The sequence below is a fragment of the Trichophyton benhamiae genome (genome assembly GCF_000151125.1).
Source record: "Trichophyton benhamiae CBS 112371 chromosome Unknown contig01206.0, whole genome shotgun sequence".
NCBI lineage: Eukaryota > Fungi > Ascomycota > Eurotiomycetes > Onygenales > Arthrodermataceae > Trichophyton > Trichophyton benhamiae.
The window spans coordinates 63,840-82,211 of record NW_003315084.1 but is presented as its reverse complement, the minus strand read 5'-3'; the positions used below and the strand labels follow the sequence as shown (position 1 = coordinate 82,211).

At 47.1% G+C, this 18,372-nt stretch overlaps 6 protein-coding genes across 6 annotated transcripts; 2 read left to right on the top strand and 4 right to left on the bottom strand.

The window, feature by feature from the left end:
• Positions 1-495: 495 nt before the first annotated feature.
• On the bottom strand, positions 496-2,174 carry ARB_02733 (tRNA splicing endonuclease subunit (Sen54), putative; the record flags this gene model as incomplete). Its single annotated transcript, XM_003010955.1, has 4 exons — positions 496-650; positions 801-1,229; positions 1,383-1,984; positions 2,050-2,174. The coding sequence occupies 4 exons, from the start codon at positions 2,172-2,174 to the stop codon at positions 496-498; spliced, it is 1,311 nt and encodes a 436-aa protein (XP_003011001.1).
• A 2,427-nt stretch (positions 2,175-4,601) lies between these two features.
• On the bottom strand, positions 4,602-5,725 carry ARB_02732 (uncharacterized protein; the record flags this gene model as incomplete). The annotated part of the gene is made up of 2 exons (XM_003010954.1): positions 4,602-4,844; positions 4,907-5,725. 2 exons carry the CDS (start codon positions 5,723-5,725, stop codon positions 4,602-4,604), a joined length of 1,062 nt encoding a protein of 353 aa, XP_003011000.1.
• Positions 5,726-7,463: 1,738 nt separating this feature from the next.
• Positions 7,464-7,970, top strand: ARB_02731 (uncharacterized protein; the record flags this gene model as incomplete). Its single annotated transcript, XM_003010953.1, has 1 exon — positions 7,464-7,970. The coding sequence occupies one exon, from the start codon at positions 7,464-7,466 to the stop codon at positions 7,968-7,970; it is 507 nt and encodes a 168-aa protein (XP_003010999.1).
• A 636-nt stretch (positions 7,971-8,606) lies between these two features.
• ARB_02730 (uncharacterized protein) lies at positions 8,607-10,083 on the bottom strand (the record flags this gene model as incomplete). The annotated part of the gene is made up of 2 exons (XM_003010952.1): positions 8,607-9,890; positions 9,961-10,083. 2 exons carry the CDS (start codon positions 10,081-10,083, stop codon positions 8,607-8,609), a joined length of 1,407 nt encoding a protein of 468 aa, XP_003010998.1.
• Positions 10,084-11,959: 1,876 nt separating this feature from the next.
• On the top strand, positions 11,960-14,282 carry ARB_02729 (RNA lariat debranching enzyme, putative; the record flags this gene model as incomplete). Its single annotated transcript, XM_003010951.1, has 3 exons — positions 11,960-12,031; positions 12,124-12,225; positions 12,330-14,282. 3 exons carry the CDS (start codon positions 11,960-11,962, stop codon positions 14,280-14,282), a joined length of 2,127 nt encoding a protein of 708 aa, XP_003010997.1.
• A 570-nt stretch (positions 14,283-14,852) lies between these two features.
• On the bottom strand, positions 14,853-18,265 carry ARB_02728 (protein required for cell viability, putative; the record flags this gene model as incomplete). The annotated part of the gene is made up of 2 exons (XM_003010950.1): positions 14,853-17,601; positions 17,673-18,265. The coding sequence occupies 2 exons, from the start codon at positions 18,263-18,265 to the stop codon at positions 14,853-14,855; spliced, it is 3,342 nt and encodes a 1,113-aa protein (XP_003010996.1).
• Positions 18,266-18,372: the final 107 nt, after the last annotated feature.

The following is an 18,372-nucleotide window of genomic DNA, read 5'->3' as shown; positions in this document are numbered from 1 at the left end:
GGTATATTCATTTTCTCTGGCCTAGCTCTGACTTGTTCATATCTCAGGCAACTTCTCAGAAGCAGTCACAGGGCGGTGCGTGCTTGAGACACTGAAGTAGGTCAAACATATACCAACTATCGGGCCCAGGACTCTATGCGTGCTGAAGACTATACCTAACATATTCAAATTTTGGTGTTTAGCGGCGTAGTACTCGAAAAGGTTTGCGAATACCTTCTCTACAATGAACGAAATAAAGGACAGACAAATGTCCCTGACATGGACATTCCCCCCGAACTCTGCCTAGAATTGCTCATGGCTGCAGATTACCTGGATAGTCAGTTATCCCACCCTATTTTCTTGCTATATTCTCTGAATCTTTCGAATTCAATCATTCTAACCCATGATATAGCATGATATTGATAGGTATTCAATACTTAATGCGTGTTAGCGCTCTGGGTCCTTTTTTTATTTCACTTCTTCCTTGTCTTGCAGAAGACTGAAATCCATTCGGCATTACATTCTGTGGTCTGCCACATCGTTCAACGGAATGTCTAAGAAGAATGGGTATATTAAACGCCCCTTGAGATCAGTTTGGTCATATATTTCCTCTCTTTGGTTTGGATCTATATCAATGATGATGGCTGGAAGGGAACAAAAGTTAGAATCTCCTGTACATCTCATGAAGGTCGTATCTCATGGGCTTATAATATACAGAGCATCAAAGGGGTATCATAAACATTTAACGTAGCTTGTTACACTATCAGAGAAATAGACAAGCCTTAGCCTCCACTATCGCTTTTTATTAGAGGGACGCCGACCACCTTTATTTCCAGGCCCAAGGTTCCTTTTCTGCGAATATAAAGGCTCCTTCATAAACCCAGCGTCGCTGATACGCAAATAACTAACGACTCCCTGATCTACCACCGCTAATATCACGTTTCGATACCCGTGTCGAAGACGCATATAGAGTAATCGATCCATCTTCTCGCCACGAGGAGGGTCTTGTGGAGTACTAGCCAGAAGAGCGCTTAGATTCTCAAGCGTGGGGATAACGGGGTTCGACCGGGCATCGACAACAGCAAGTCTAAAGTCTGGTGGGCCTGGGTTAGATTTCTTATATGGCGTAGAGGGTTTATAAACATGGAATGCTATTTTGTAAGGAGAGGACGGAGGATTTTTGTTGATTTCATCGTCAGGGTGAGAAGGGTCATATGCAGGTATAATGGATAGAGAGCGATAAATATCATCTGAAAGAAAAGTTAGTGCTTGTTCAGGTGGCAGAATTTGTTAATGGAACGAACTATAGCTTCGATGTATCCCTAAACCTATGACAGGTCCGTGGGCGGTGTTTCCTTTCGTTCTCATGGAAAATATAGACCTGAACAGTTCTGCAAAAATACTCATAACCCCAGGAGCAGGTGTTGGCGCTGGCTTCCTAGATTCTGTTTGCGTCTGAAGATCTGTAGGGCAATCTTCTTCATCCCAAGTATCAGCTCGGATGACAATGTAACCTCCTCGTCTCAATCCCGAGTACACTGAGAATCTTTCCATGGTCAAGCCGCTACGGCCAAGGAAACATGCATATGCAGCTTGTAGACTCATAGGAACGGTCCCCTCCAGCTCAAACGAAGAAGTCTCTGGTATTCCTTTCTCCCAGGTTTCCTCTGCCGGCCATCTAATGTCCAGGCTGCCTCTCTCGAGTAAATAGAGCGCTTCTTCTGGCAGCAACCACATGCGATTCAAACTATCGGCCTGGGCCATTGTTCGAAAATGCTGCCCTTTGGGGTTGGGAACACAGACACAAGCGCCACTCTGGAGGCCATCAGAATAGTAGACACCTATTATTCGGCTTTTCGGGTTATGTAGACGTGGGTAAGAGAGAGCATTGTGCATTGCATTGCGCGCGGAAGTTAGGACATTGGCTTGGTGAAGGGTTGGGTTGGGTTCAAAGTCTTTGTCTCCCCGCCGAGGAAGCGTCTGAGGTTGTGTGGGGTCCGACAGTCTATAAGGAAATACAAGAATCAGCGGCCTGGATCTGGATGTAAGGATACATGCGGTTGTATTTACGTAGCAAAGGTGCTTAAGAAGCGGAAATCCTGTGTTTCGTCGGAGACATCCTGATCAATATTAGCAGAAGCGTCATGCGATGAGCTGAGAGGTTGGTTGATGGCCTCTTCATCCAGGTCTGCCATCTTCTTGAATGTTCCTCGGTGGCTGTTCTTCTAACTCAGTGCCCGTTCATGACTACACTGGATGTTGAAAGTTCGCTAACTACCCAAGAGCCGCACGGGATTTTCACGCCAAAATCAAAGCTTATTTTTTATTTTTGACAAGCGCCTTTAATCTGACTAAGCCGAGGCTGAAGCGGCTAATTCGCGCCTGAGTCGAAGCCTCGCGTCTAAAAGTTCTGTAACTCTGCCAAGGCGGGCATAAACGTCTCGACGATGTCAGGTTGGGATACCGACTTAGTTTACCGCACACGAAACTGCTCCAATGTAGAGCAACCGCCGTCGAGTCTTGACTTCCAAGTTTCTGAAGGATCTGAAGTGTAAGCTGAGTCGCCTACTGACCATTGCCAGGAGTGGAAATCCCTCCTTCAGACTGAAATAACGCCTATCTTGGTTCGCTGGGAGACAATGAACGGAATGCTACCCCAAACGCCTCGGTTTCTAAAGGAACGGGTCAAGGAGCAGACAAACGGGCAAAGAAAACTCGCATCGCAAAAGAATTGGCAGGCAGGTGAAGAGAATGGCGGGGCCTTGAATGACTGCTCGAAGCTAGTTGGGTAGTCCGTACGACCGCACAATTTATATATGGATATCTTCTCTAGCGGCGTGCTACCTGCTTGGCTCTAGCTACTAGGTTGTGATAGACCAAGCCTGGCCATCATCTGTCTGCGGTCTGTGGATGCAGGCGAAGGCGCTTGAGCTAGCTAAGAGTGAACGGGGTAGATTGTTAGTTACTGAAGTAGTTAATGGAGTAAAAAGTAAATCTTAAATTTTCAACATCGCGGGGCAACAGGGTTTCTATAAACATCACCATCTTCCTTTAATTTATATTTAGATATAATTATGCTCAGCTATAATTGATCTTTGGAGGAATATCCTTGATTTTTTTTAGGGTATTACTATATGCATTTTAGCTCTATGGAATTCTGAACAAAACCCAGAAATGGCCGCGACAGACGAAGGTTCAGTCAACGAAAATTTGGTGGAACAGGTACGACGCCCCCAAGAACACCCAGTCATGAATAGACATCAAGCTAAATGTTCCCTCTATTGAGATGTGACAGATTTCGAAGAACCTGGCCAACACTCGCTACACGTTCGGTGTCAGTTCGAAACAGTACCAGACGGTACTGGAAATGTTGAAGGCATCTATTGCACACCTGGAAAAGCAGAAGTTGGCTGGACGCAAGAACGACACTTCGCATGTCGAGAATCTCATCCTTCTATTAGAGAGAGAATTGAAAATCTGATACCGTGCGACAGAATTTTGGAAACGGCCAGGACTTTTTTTGACAACATTGATTCGGCTTGGTGATATCATTGCATTCATCTATTGACCACTACCTCGGATGGGAGATAAAACAAAGCTCTTACAATACGTTCGATAGAATGAAGATAAATATTAGAAAAGGAGAAAGGGAAACCCACGGCTGAAAAAAAAAAAAAAATGGAAGAACAGCAGTATATGGTCAGTAAATACTTGAAGTCAATGAGGAGGATCAGAGGATATGCATTGCGCGCAAGGCAGCATACATTTGAAGATGCTAGAGAATGTTATGTAGAACTGAACCCGGATGACTTGACATAGATGGAGCAAACCATAGCTCATCAAGGATCATGTAAAAGACCAGGTACCATTTGTAGGTAGTCGTTTGTAGATAGTCCATACATCGCCAGGGAAATTTTTGTTCGAGAAGTGTGATATAGGTGCCGGAGATATCTAGCCCGGGAGATGTTGGAATGAAAATAAAAACCAGAGTAGCCTCGTCACTTACTCCAGATGAAAGTAACCAGCTCCCATAAGATATTTCCCAGAAAATGGTAATAATGGCGAAGCTGAACTGGGGCCTCAGGAATACTCATCCCGTTGAAAGCTTAGCCAAAACCAAAGCTAAAAGTAGCTAGGATAAGATAAATCATGGCTATTCTGTAAGTAAATGAAAGCAAGATACAGGTATGCCATGCCGTGAGAGATGTGAGGGAGCGTAGTATTTCCGGTTCGCGGTAGGGTTAGGGCCTCGGTAGCTGCATTTGCAGATGTCAAAATCGTTAGATGGTCTCAAATGACACTCCGGTCAGAAGATATCCTTGCTTTTCGATTTGTTTTTGTTCATGTGCTTCTCCTGCAGTATGAACCGACGCAGCTCGCTGAACCAATCGAATGGCAAGTATGCAGCTATACTTAGTATGAAATGATAACCGCGAAATCATCCGACCATTCTGACGCCTATATCCCATGCAATAATGCAATTTTACTAGTCCCCCAGCGCCAGCTGGTTTTTTGAGGAGACAAAATAAAGATTCGTTAATAGCCATCGTTAGTCGTGAGGTGGGAGAGGGCCGTAAACCCTCGGGCATGGCGAGGGTGGTAGAGGGGAGGACGGGATTTATTTATTCTATTATAGGTTTCTTGGTATTTCCCACGATTGCGACGTTGAGATAGCGAAGGGCGTTGGGATCACTGGCGCGGACGATAGTTGGTAGTGGAAGCATGGGATTGTCGGGATTGATGTTTCTCGCCTCGCGCGCAGCCTGCTCAATGGCCTCCATTTCCTCCTTGCAACCAGCGTGGTCTAGAGGACAGACAACAATGGGTTGTCTTAGGACTATGTCCTTCGCTGATGTGAGATGGGCCTGTAGGATTCATGTCAAAATATGTTACCATGGAGAAGAGGCATAGGATTTAAGTAACATACCTTGACTGTCAAATAATATTCTATTTTATACAGAGAGGCGGTGGTTGTAAACGCGCTAACGGCATAACTTGGGAATGCTGGTTTTCCTCGTGGTAGCACGCCTTCTGAATCGCGCAAGTCTCTTGCAGGGAAAACGAGGCCGAGGTTGGTGAGGTATCCGGCTTCGGGCATCTTTAGATTGACTGACTCCGATCGCTTGGCGAGTGTTTTCCCCTTGCGGACAGGTTCGTCGCCTTCGTGGTTGTAGACTATCTCCTCGTCAATTGAAAGGGTAATTTTCTGTATTGTCACTTTGCGAGCCTTGCTCATCCAGTCCGGGTTGGGCGACAGCTTCACATATACACTGACAGGATCGAAAGGCCCATATGACCATCGAGGTAACGATATACCGAGAGTGATAAGATGATCTGACACACGCTCTGCCGCTTCCGGTCGATTGTACATGCCAAACGTGGATAAGGTATCGTATCTTGACATAGGGACAGGGAAGGAGTACTTTCTCTGCTCTGCCTGGCCCTGTTGCACCATCACGACTAATTCGTAGTATGTCTCAGCAGTTCGGCTGCCCAGTTGCAAGCTCGCGGGTGGTAGCCGTCTCGAGGTTTCCTGTCCGCCTCTACCGAATGGTATGAAAAGGACAAAGGGGAGGTCCATAGCTATTATTTCTTCGTACTCTCGCCCCATGGGGCATCGAAAGAGGAGCATCTCCTTGCCCACGATGTCCGTCACGTCCTTTCGCGGGGCAGCCAAGTGTCTCTTCGTCATTGAATCGGCCGCGGGATGTATCGTCTCCCTTCGCTGGAGGCATATTGTGACCATGGAGATATTGACTGCGGCTGAGACCCCGACACTGGGTCGCACTTCAACCTTTCCTTCGATACGTGGCTATCCATGCTGTGTTAGTATTCCTTCTCGTAGCAAATCAGGCCTGCAAGGCCAAAAAATATAAGATTGCGTCAAAGCTATGTAGGTGTGCATCGAAATCGTGGAACTGGTTCAGGGACGTAAAAAACTCACCAGAGTTGCTGAGATTCCAGGGTACCCGACGAGGAAGTTACTATTGGGAGGCCCCGACACTCGCACGAATGCGGCCATCTTGTGCCAAACTGCGCGCCCCGTCCACCATGGGTCGATTGGGGAGTGTTGTTGGAAGTCGAGACCTCTAGTATCCCGCTTTTGTTCGCCACAGGTAAGGTGCCCTGGGGCGTCTCATGCATGAGCTTGTTCCCGGTAATATCCTGCGTGTGTCCGTCCCTTATCAACGCCGCACCAACGAGGAACTTGAGGGTGTTTAACTAACGACTTAGGCAGCTAGTTAACTAGCGTCACGGTAGATCGAGGTGGAGGAATGTTCGCGAATGCAAGTGTGGCCTTGGAGTTCGAGCTTTTTGCTGGTCCAGGCTGGCGCAAAGATGCTGGCGGATGGTTGCTTAGCGGCGAAGCAAAAGAAAAAGAAGGCAGGAAGCTACTGATAGTGGATTTCAGTACGAGCGTAGTAAACTAATGGCGGCTCGTTTGGGGGTTGTGTTGATATTATTCCCTGCTATATCGACAAACTTGATATGTGCTCTGCGAGCCTAGGGGGTTGCTCGTCAGCTAAATAACTATTAACCGCCGGGAGACGACCGACCCCAGTTTCCCCAGCATGGGCTCCTGCAGCTCGTGTTGACTTTTTCTATTGCTTTCTATTGTTTGTTCACCGGCTTGCGATAAGGCAGGTCGACGGACGGAGGGAGAACAGCCAGGGCAAGGGTAGGGGCCTGGTCAACGGCGACTCCTGGTTTCGATGGTGGTGCTTAAACTCGACAGCCTCGTCACTTGAGCCTCGCTTTCTTAGGAGATATGTCGTTTCGTCATGAAGAGGGTTATTCTGTTCGTCTCGCTCGTCTGCAGTTCGTTATTTGGGTGATCTAGTTGGTTAGTTCGTGATAAGGACTGGCATGTATTACGGTGTTTGGGAGGTCGGATTTGTTGTATCGACCAGCCCAGCGCCTCTCTCGAGCCGCTCCGTGCTGTAGAGTCTTCTTCACCTCCTCTTCGCGCTTCGTATGCTGCCCTTCAACCTTGATATCTCGTTTGTTTTTCGTTCTTTTCTTTTCTTCTTTCAGTCCAGAGGGATGTTTTTAGGTTCCAAGTTGGTGATATCACGTGATGTCCATGCGGCTCTTTTTTGGCAGGTTGAAAGTTGCGGTTGAAGACGTTGTGGGAAGCCGAAGACGCTGCAGCGAGACGAGAAAGAAGGCATAGAGGGAAGAGAAGAGGGCTGGCGAGGATGTCAGTTACGGTGAGCATGCCCTGTGCTCTGTTCAGTGCCAATTTGTTTCTTGCAGTGCTGACCAGGAACCCGTTACTCTCCTTGATAGCTACACACTACCCATGGAGACCTCAAGGTCGAGATATTTTGTGAAGCTGTGCCAAAGACCGCAGAGGTAAGGAAGTTTTACACCCCTATGGACATTATTTCAAGCTAACTAAGTGATTATCTTAGAACTTTCTTGCTCTTTGCGCCTCCGGAGCGTACAATGAAACCCCGTTCCACCGTCTCATGCCCTCATTCATGATCCAAGGAGGTGACATATCCCTCTCTGCAGCGAACAAGGCCTCCTCGTCGTCTCCTCTACCGTTTGACATTCCAAAGGGAGGAGCTTCTATATACCACCCAGCTCCACTAGAGCAGGAGATTCACCTCCCCACCCTCCGCCACAATGCAAGAGGGATACTCAGCATGGCAGGGAAACCGGTTAAGAACCAAGGCGGTGCCGGAGGTGCAGTGCCTCAGGATATAAATGGCAGTCAATTCTTTATTACCTTTGCGGCCGCCCCTCACTTGGATGGGAAGAGCACCGTGTTTGGTAAAGTGCTAGATCCAGGTAGGACCGGTGAAGAGGGCGAGCAGGTCGATACACTTACCCGTCTTGAAAAGGCCCATGTGAAGATAGATAAGAAAGGAAGAGTTGTGCAGCCGGAGTCGATTAAGGACAAGTCTGAGAGTGATAATACCCAAGCATGGGAGAAGATCGGTATCGATAGAGTCACTATCCATGCAAATCCCTTTGCTCGCTGATAGGACTTGGACATTATCCAATGCAAATAAACAAGTACGCAAGGATAATTTTGTCCTCTCGCGCGCTCTCATTAAATACTACCTAGGCCATCCTAGTTGTTAGTTAAAGAGCATCACCAGGGGTCAATTCGTCGGCATCTGCAAAAGGTGGAGGAATTGCAGAGACCACGACATCGACCCATGGCAGTACATTCAAACACTAACACGGAGAATTATTTCTGACAAGGGCTCCTACCAGCAGATTTGACATCCGATTACTTAAGGAATTTTCACGGGCTCATTTGACTCAAAGGAGATTTTCTGAACTGGTCGATTGCATTATACCTCTAGAGTGACCTCTTATCAGAAGTCAGAGACCTCAGCAAGTTTCTGTAAAAAGGACAATGATAGCCGCCAGGCTGGTCAAAGAAGAGTGACCAACATCAGAGAGAGAGAGGAGAAAAAAAAAAAAAAAAAAATAAGATAGCTTTTCGATCCCCCGATTCTATACTATGAAAAGTAGGTCTCTGAAAATCAAGCGCTGCCCGTCATTTGCCGCGTGTCTCGTTAAAAAAAAAAAAAAAAAAAAAAAAAAAAGAAAACTGATTAAGAAATAAAACAACACTCCGATGTATGCGCCTACTTTTGATGAAAAAATCAAGCTGCTTCCTCTGCTGCCTTTGCTGCCTTCTCCGCTTCTTGCGCGAGTCTATGCTCTTCTTCATACCCCTCAGTCTTCATGTCCTTAAGACCGAGATCTTCTTCCTCTTCTTCGGTGCGGGTATATTCTTCCTCCTCCAGTTGTGGGTCTGGTTCTGGTACGAAAAGATTCTGAACATAGCTGTTTGCACAGGGATCTTCGAGGGTGATAGAAAATTTTTGCTCTCCTTTAATAGCGGCGTCGAGCTTGTCAAAGAATTGCTGCCATCGATCCTTCTCTGGTACAGGCATGGAATCACCTGGAGCCAGGTCTTCATCGCCAAAGTCGAAGATCTGCTCGTGCAGCTGGTCACGAATTTGGGTAAGCAGTCCCTCGACGGTAGTGAATCTGCCGCCAAGTGTGCCAGGTTGGACAGAGAGACCAAGGTCGTCGCTCTTCAGGACACAAGTCTCAGATTTGAGAATATCTCGAGACAGGTCTTCGATGGACTCCACTTTCAGCTTAATTCGCTTTCCCTTATCAGGAATGGCACCTCCAGTCTTGACGTCGCTCGTGCGGTAGCCACAATGGTCGCAGACAGTGCTCCATATGAACACTTCCTTGAAATAAGGGATGCTAACCTTCTGCATGTTGACAACACAAGCTTTCGCGCAACCAGGACAGTGGGTGGGGAGAGAGTACACATCTCCGTCGACAATGTCAAGGTCGTTGGGGTCTCCTGACATCTGACCGGCCTGATCCTCTTCGCCTATGCCAATGCCGAGGGCCTCATTCTGCTCCTTGGTACGCTGGAATTCCTTTCGCTTGTATCTGGTACCCTCATCGTAAGGCGCAGGAGCGATCCAAGAGTTGCCAGTGGTGTCTTCCAAGGTCACTGTGAATGGGAACGATTCGCCGTTGATCATCTTAGCAAGCTTCTGGAGGATTTCATCGAGCGCCTGGTAGGTGGCCGGGTCGGCAGTTTTGCGCAGTGGTTGTTCGCTTTCGAGCTGGGTCTGGATCTTGGTGAGCAGACCTTCGATATTGGTAAGCTGCCCCTCACCAGTTGGCATTTCTATTCCAAGGGTTTCGAGGCGAAAGACCGAGCTATCACCCTTGACGACCTGGCGGTCGAAGTCGCGTTTGTCATGGATCTCCAGGGTGTACTTGGTGCCATGCTCCTGGATCTCTCCAGCAGCTTTGATAGAATTATTCTTGTAGCCGCAGTGAGGACACTCGAATGATTCAAGGAGGACGTCGCGGAAGAAGGGGATCTTGATCAGGAGGAATTTGGTAGAACCCTGTAAACGCGGTTTCACTGGTTAGAAGTACAATTTCCTAAGAAAGATAGGCAACGATCTGGCCACTTACATTGTCATGGCAATTCATACACATGCTCTCTACGTCGACAAGCCCCAGGTCATCGTCATTCTGGACGACCTTCATGGTCTCTTCGTCAGCGCGGGGCATGGCGTTGTTATCCCCGCTGGCCATCTTTGCCTTTATCGTGGAGGAGTCGCTTTGGTGTGTTTGGTTCTCGTAGTAGTCAGGTTTGCGGGGAAAAAAATGGTAGTAGTAAAGTCAACACAGTTTCTTACTCTAGAGTATCAACCGGTAAACCTGGGGTCAAAATGTCTGCTTTATATATCTTGCCGGTCGCTTATTTCGATAACAAAAAAAAAAAATTAAAAAATTGAATATGTCATGAATATTTTTAACTTCATGAGTAATCGTTCGGTGACCCACAAAAGGAAAAAATCTTGAGTTTATTTCGATCTTTTTGAGCCTCAAAGAAGGTTGAGACGAAGTCGGAGATCCTGAAAAGGAGAGCGGACGGCGTTGACCTGGACTCAGGACGGGGGCGATATATAGCAGTCGGAGGATAAACACAGACAGCGAGAGACTTGTTCTTGCCACTTTTGATATGATGCTGCTATCCGAAGCCCATTGCTCTTTCCCGGGCAGCCCACTATAGCAAATGCCGCCGTGGGCCAAAGCTAGCGCTGCTGCTCAGTGAAATAACTAACTGCTCAGTTAGTCTAGGGGCTTGACGGTCAAATACTCAAAGGGAATATAACGTACTCCTTTACATTCGTAGTCTTAGTTTGACCATGTCTGGGTCGTTGTGACTTTGTGACTGTAGCTCTCAGTGAATCGCCTCTGAACGGCATCAGCGACGGTAAGAGCGAAGTTGGTCATAACCAAGTAGCATCTGCGGTATGCTCAAACAGAAGCCGATAACTTCTCGCTTCTAGTGATGTAACCACGCCTCCAACTACGACGATTGAAGGAAATCCAAAAGATCTAGTGAGCCTGAGGGCTTGGTCTGCTTCTGAGTGGCCAGGCTGGCCAACAGGCCCTTCTGCTTTCGCATCTTTGCTCGCTTTTTGCTGCTGGAATTCTCGGAATCTGTCTTTGAGGTCGCAGATCCAGACTCTAGCTTCTCAGCAGGATTCTTAGCAGCTCTTAGAGGTATTTTTTGGCTGGTTGAGGATGAGGTTTCGGTCGCGGTTGGAGACTTCCTCTTCCTCTGGATGGGTCTCGCAGGTTGCGGGATGCGTTGGACCACTTCATGCCTACACCGTAGACACTCGTATATGAGACATTTCTGCACCGATTGACACTGACTCGCGTCCTGGGATGGCTCTTTTGGCCGTGACTTATGCACATTTCGAGCAGTTTTGGGAGGGGTCTGAGTTCTGGTGAAGACTCTGCTGTTCACCCCCGGAATCCGGACGCTCCCACACGATGGACAGGCTTCCATCTGGTCTTTCACGGGGAGACGAGACGACTTATCATGGAGCACTATGCTATTATGCATCGTCATCAGATGCGCTGAAGTCGAAGGGCTCTGCTGGCTGAGCAGACGGGCAGATGCCTTCAAAAAATCCAGTCTTGCAGGAGCTGGCTGAGACATGTTCTTGGTCAAAACACAAGGAATGAGGACAAGCAGGTATCTATGAGTATTTTCAATCTCGTGTTATCGTACGGAGTAGTTATATAATTATACAAATTCAACCTAGAGTTGTTGGTAGAAAAGTCGAAGATATCAAAATCATTAGGAAAAATGCCGTTTTAATCCCAAAAAGGCAAAAACAACGTCAACTTCCCTAGCAACGCAGAAAAGGTGAAAAAGTGAAGCGAAGACAACAACACACAAAACAAAGTGAAGAGACGCGCGTTCACTTTCCTCCTTTCACTCTTTTCCTGTCCTGTCCCTTTCTTCTTCTTCTTCTTCCTCTTTTTTTTCTTTCTTTCTCTTTTCCTTTTCCTCTTCACAAGCAACTGGTCTCAAACAGTTGTATACTAACAACCGCGCTGGATAGGCGTGAATCTGTTATACCGCTTCTGCATACGAGATACCTTAAACATGGCAGACGTGGTAGCAATGCCAGAGACACCAGAGACACGCCGCCCGCTTAGAGTGGCTGTTGAAGGATGCGTATGCTACCCTTTTCCCTAGTTTGCTAGTTATTTATATTATATATTAGATGCACAGAAAACAGCATCATCTGCTAACTGTCTATTTACTAGGGGCATGGAAAACTACATGATATCTACGCGGCTGTCCAGGCTTCAGCTGAGGCTCGCGGATGGAATAGCGTTGACCTGCTTATTATTGGGGGTGACTTCCAGGTAAGACTCTATCTACGCGTTTCTCTAACTACTATATCAGGCTGCCTGTGTGTGGCTGTGTCCCTAATAGTAGTTAACATCATGCTCACTCTGGTATATTATAGGCCGTGAGAAACTCCAATGACCTTACTTGCATGGCAGTTTCAAACAAGTATAGGGAGATTGGAGACTTCCATGAATACTACAGCGGTGCTCGCGTTGCCCCTATCCTAACTATCTTTGTGGGAGGCAACCATGAGGCTAGCAACCATATGTTCGAGCTCTACTATGGTGGCTGGGTTGCTCCAAACATTTACTACATGGGAGCAGCTAACTTGGTCCGCTACGGACCTTTACGCATCTTGGGCATGTCTGGTATTTGGAAGGGCTATGACTATCATCGTCCCCATTATGAGAGAATCCCTTACGATGGTGACACGCTACGCTCAGCTTACCACATTAGAGAGGTTGATGTCCGCAAACTGCTGCAGATTCGTACACAGGTCGACATTGGCATCAGCCACGATTGGCCTCGTGGCATTGAATGGGCTGGAGACTATGATCATCTTTTCAGAATCAAAGAACACCTCATGGAGGATTCCGAGACCGGCAAGCTCGGTAATGTTGCAGCCAAGCAGGTGCTTGACAGACTTAGACCAGCTCACTGGTTCTCTGCTCACCTGCACTGCAAGTATACTGCCACTTTGCATCACCAGGAATACCAACCCCCACAGGTACTTATCCGCTTCAACGAATCTGAACAATCTTTCGTCAAGCCTCCTGTGCCCTCTCCATCTGTCCTTGCCGAAAAAGCAAATACCGTCTCTGATCATCCCAAGGATGTTTCTGAGCCAAAGTTAGGTCCAATCCAGGAGGTTGCACAGGATGAGACCGCAAAGAAAAACGCTTGGCGTGATTTCCACCAAGTTGCTGCTTCTACTGAGCAAGACGAGCAGGAAATATTCATGAGAGAGGTTGCAAAATACCACAAGCAAGTGGAAGTTGGAGACATCACTTCTGGTAGTGACATTACCTACCAGCTGAAGTGGAAGAAAGTTGGTGTTGATGATGGAACTGGTCGTGAGGTTCAAGACGTTATTACGACGTCCATTGACAAAGAAGGCAAAAAAGCCGCTGAGAGTTCCGAAGTTGTTCAGGTCAAGAATACCGACGAAATCAATCTAGACATGGATGATGGGTCTGAGGACGATGAGCCCAAGGCCAATATTCCTGCAGGAGCTGAGATTGAGCCTTGCGAGAAAGTTGCCAACGAAAAAGCACCTGAGCCTGAGCCTGAGAGATCCGAGGCTAAGAGAGCAGCTACCAATGATGCTAAGAATGTTGACTCCGTTCCTGATGACATTCGTAGCCAGCTGCCAGCCAGCTTTGCCAAGCCTTCCCCAGTTACGTCTGGGCCTAAGCCAATTGTTGAATCCACTCTCCCAGCGGAAATCACCAATACTACCACTGAATTCCTTGCATTGGACAAGTGTGAAGGTCGCCGTCATTTCTTACACCTTACTGAGGTTAAGCCCGTCTCCAAGGACGATGGAGTTGGTAACACTGGCCCTTACCAGCTGATGTACGATAAAGAATGGCTTGCCATCACCCGCGCTCTGCATCCAGGATTCACCGTTGGTGACAAAGCTGCCTCCGTCCCCTCTAACAAAGGTGATGTCGGGTATAAACCTGACATCATTGCCGCTGAGGAGTGGATCGAAGAGAACGTTGTTAAGGCCGGGAAGATGGTCATTCCATACAACTTCACCATCACTGCTCCCGTTTATGACCCTTCTGTTCCAGTTAGCACCCAGGAACAGCCTCCTGAATACCAAAACCCACAGACTGAGGAGTTTTGCAAACTAATTGGTATTGAGAACGCCTTTGCCATGTCTGATGAACAACGTCAATCCCAGAATGAGGCTTTAAAGGCGGCAAATGAATCTAACAAAGGAGGCATCTTCCGTCTCGGTGGACACGGTGGCCGTGGCGGCCGTGGCAATCGTGGCGGTCGCGGTCGCGGTCGTGGCAGAAGCGGACATGGTGGCCGCGGTGGACATACTAGAAGCCACCATTAAGACGACTTTTCTACACAATTACATTCCTATTGGGATCCTATCAGACTCAGTCAGACCGAAGGCTGTTTTGTTCTCTGCATCAAGCAACATATTCAACCACAGGACTTTTTGTTTCATTTGGTTGCATCATATTGGCTGTTGATACTATCATTCTTTTATTCACCTTGCTTTCACCTCCACCATTTACCAGGAATCAAATTCAGCCGACGGTGATAAACAGCAATGACTCTCTTCAGCCTCCAGATTTCACATTTTCTTTTGTTAATTGCATGTTTTTTGACCTTTATTGGCACAGATAAATATCATGAGCTATGTTGCCCAACGCCGGAGTCATGGAAAGGAAATCGCCCGGGTCTTCATGGCGGACGAACAGTTCCCACATTGTATTTTAGTTAAACGGGAAAAAAAAGAAAAAACCAAAAAAAGGAGAAAAGGAGAAAAGTCAGGTGCATGGAATCAGGTAGTTAGTTAGTCGAATGGAACTGAAAAATAACAATTTGAGATTAACGATATTCAATATTCACTGTTCAGATAACTATAATCTGAAAAGCGGCCTTATGTCGTTTTACATTACTCAATTTCCTCAATCCGTGGACGGCCCCCGGTATCCGATGCACCAGCAACAGGTGCAATATCCAGCCCAGCAATTCTATCACCAAGTTCAAATCGAGGCTGAGCACTGGCTCCAACACCACGCAGGATCGCTTTTTCGGTCCATGCCTCTAAACTCTCGGTTAATGCTCGTACATTACCGCGGACAAGAACATCAGTTTCTTTACTCTCCACAAAGGCTAGGACATGGAGGATATCTGGAATATTTCCAATCGCGTTCACGTTAATAGAAGAAAGACTGTAGCTGGAAGTAGTATGCGAAAAGCTGAACCCCAAGTCTATACCTTGCTCCATGGCGTTGTCTAATGCCTTTGTGATGTCAAGCATGAGTATAGTAGACGCACGGCGGATAATTGCGTTTTCAGGCCCTGTTTCTAGCGTCAGTGTAGAAAGTGCCAGGTCCATGGAGGTGGATACTATTCGCTGTCCTATACCAGCAATATTTGTCTGAATGGCAGATGCAAGAATGGATATGGCCGATGCACGAGCACGTAGATCATCTGGTTGCTCATCCGAGGCTGCCCCTGAAGTCCATGCTTGGAGAATTTTATTCAAATAGGCGGATTTCGCAGGGTCTTCCGGCTCTGAGTCTGTATCTTGGTCCAATTGGTTTATAATATCCGCAGCTTCGGCTACCAGGTCTTCTGCATCATCGGTTTTGCCTCTTTCCAATTCTTCACATTTCGCGTCTGCTAACCTTTTCTCCTTAGCCTTTGGTTTTTTCCCTCGTCTGCTAGCCACCTCTACCATTGTATCGCCTAAGATCGTGGCTGTTTCGCCTACTAGAGCACCTCCTATTTCCTCGACGGCCCTGAGAATAGCTTCGCCGATGCGGAGCCTCTCGTCCAATGAAGCTTCTTCACTACTATCCCTATATCGCTCAGACAGGGTTGTTATAACCGTGCGAGGATGCTTTGAGGCAAGAACGCCGATATGAGAGATCACATTTAGGTAGACAAACTCGTCATCTTTCCCATTTCCCTCACCTCTGATAATTAGGGATATTAGAAGGGTGAGAGTAGCCGGGATGTCAAGAACTGGCGAAGACTTCTTTATTAATCCAGATAGTATGGACAGCCCTTCGGCTTGGACTGGAGGTAACGGTGAGTTCAAGTTCGCAAGAGCTTGTCGGTGCATCTCTATGTCATTTATGTGCTGCTGATTAACCACAGAGACAATTTCTCTTCTTTCCTGGGGTAGATATCCACTGACGATAAAGTCGATGTGAACGGATAATGCCGTTGCTGGGTGCTTAACTGTCTGAGAAACAAAAGGCAGCACTCGATCTATTTTAAGCTTTGTCTCCGATAGTAATGTTCGTATTTCATCGCCGGGGTCCAAGTCTGAAGATAGCAGCAGCGTAGAGAGTAAGCTGAGCGCAGCAGACAGCGGCTCCGGTGATTCAGCGGAGTCTGAAGGATGAACATCAGATCCATTGTCATGATTTCTTGAAATGTTTCCTAGTGACTCTAAAGAAGGTTTAGCAGTTTCTTTCTTGTCCCTATTCGTGACCAGATGTATTTCGTGGTCAATAAGTTGATTGACCAGTTTCACTATTTGATCCAATCGACGACATAGAATGTCCTGAAATTGGCTGATGATCTTTTCAGCAATTTTGGTATACACCACTTTCTGTAGACCTAGATGTATATCATCTGGGGATATCAAGGGTTGGTTCTCGGGGATTCCTGTTCCTCCAAGAAGCCATTTGCTTGTAACCAAAAGAAAAACGTCTCCAATTTGCGTTTCTCGCTGCGGATCGACTCCAAGAAAAGTGACAAGTAAATCAGCCCGCTGATCGACGTTCTCAATGATTTGCATTATATCAGTATGCTCCAGGTTTGAGGATTCGCGCTTCCCTACAAATATATCATGGCTTAGAGAATGCTTGTAGGTCCACGTTGCCTCGCCATCCCACATCATGTTTTCGACCAAGCACTCAAATCTAGATTTGGTAGAAGAAATACTGAAAAAATTCTGTAAGAGCATAAATGTATGGTCAGCCCACTTATGATTTTTGAGAGACTTCGCGTGCCAATGTAGGCCCCATAGAGGGAGCATTATGGGTCCGATTAGCCGCTTGAGCAGAGCAGGGTTAGGATGCAGAATGACCAAGGATGTCAGGCGAGATAAAGCCAGGGACAGTTGGTGGGTATTGACGTTGGCGCGGCCGTCTGTATGGCTATCATTTTCCGCGGAAGCTGGAGAACCATCCCGATTGAACTTGCGTAACCACGAGGTGGATGTATCGTCGGTCTTTCCATGAAATGTGTCAAAGATAGGCTTGACAAATATTTCAAAGCCGATCGTACCTGGGGCACCAATAGAGCGCTTTGGCAAGATGCCATTTCCTATTATGTACGATGCTGTCTTTCTTAGATCCATATCATCTCCATCAAGAAGGGACAGAAGCTTTGGCCCGACATTTGTTAAGAAAGTTTCCGGGGATATCCCACGGGGTATACTCGAAAGGATCCTAGAGGACTGCATAATCGCTTGGGCAGTGATCGGAGGTCCATTAATCTGCTGCGAAGTTGATGAGGTCTCAGGGGCAAACTGAGATGCGAGAAAGGTAATGGTTTGAAAAACACCTTCCTTCCGAAGGGGTATACTTGACAGAGCTGACGAAATTGGATCTTTGAGCCAGGGAGCAGAGGTTGGCTGTAGAAAGGAGGTAAGTACTGGGAGCAGAAGAGGGGTCGGAGTGCTATGTCGATGTTAGAGAGGCATTATTACTTGGAAGTAACTTGGAAGTAGTTAGAATATGGCTTTTCTTACTCCTCAATAATCTTCCAGAACATAGAATTACAACATTCAAGATCCGGTTGGGCGAGGTATTGGGAATGGAAAGATAGCTCGGCGGCTGCTGAAATTAGGTCCGAGAGCAGCCTCCCCATTATGATAGATTGGAGCGAGGAATGATTGTCCTGAAGTATCTCTCGCAATGACTTGAGTATATAAAGGAGGAAGGCCTCCGTTCGGGGGGATGTTCTTTCTTCCGACCCATCTTGCCTAGCCACTACACCCGTTGGGAGGCTAGAGATTACTCTCTTTTCTAGGGGAATTCCAGCACCCGCAGAAAGCGACGGATATATTCCCTCTAGAGAGATAAGATCAAGGAGAGTATGAAGAATCCTCCTCCGTTTTGCATCTTCAAGGCCAGTGGTATGGTCATCCAAAAAATTTTGGGTGTGCCCTAATTGGATGAATGATTGGTAGATGTCTGTCAAAAGGTCGAGGCTTCGCCGTATTACCCTTTCTCTGGAAGACCTGCTGGTCTCATAATTTTCAGGTAAACTTTTTATTAAAGAATCTACTAGTGAAAGACCCGGGTTCTTCTTGATTTGCTCTTTTAAATTTATTAGCCGCATCGTTGATTAAATTAGTTGGGGGATCAATCAAGATAGGCGTGCCTTTTGTCAAAACCGGTCGCAAAAACAAAGCAACAGCTTCGAAAGCTGCTTCAATACCCGTAGAA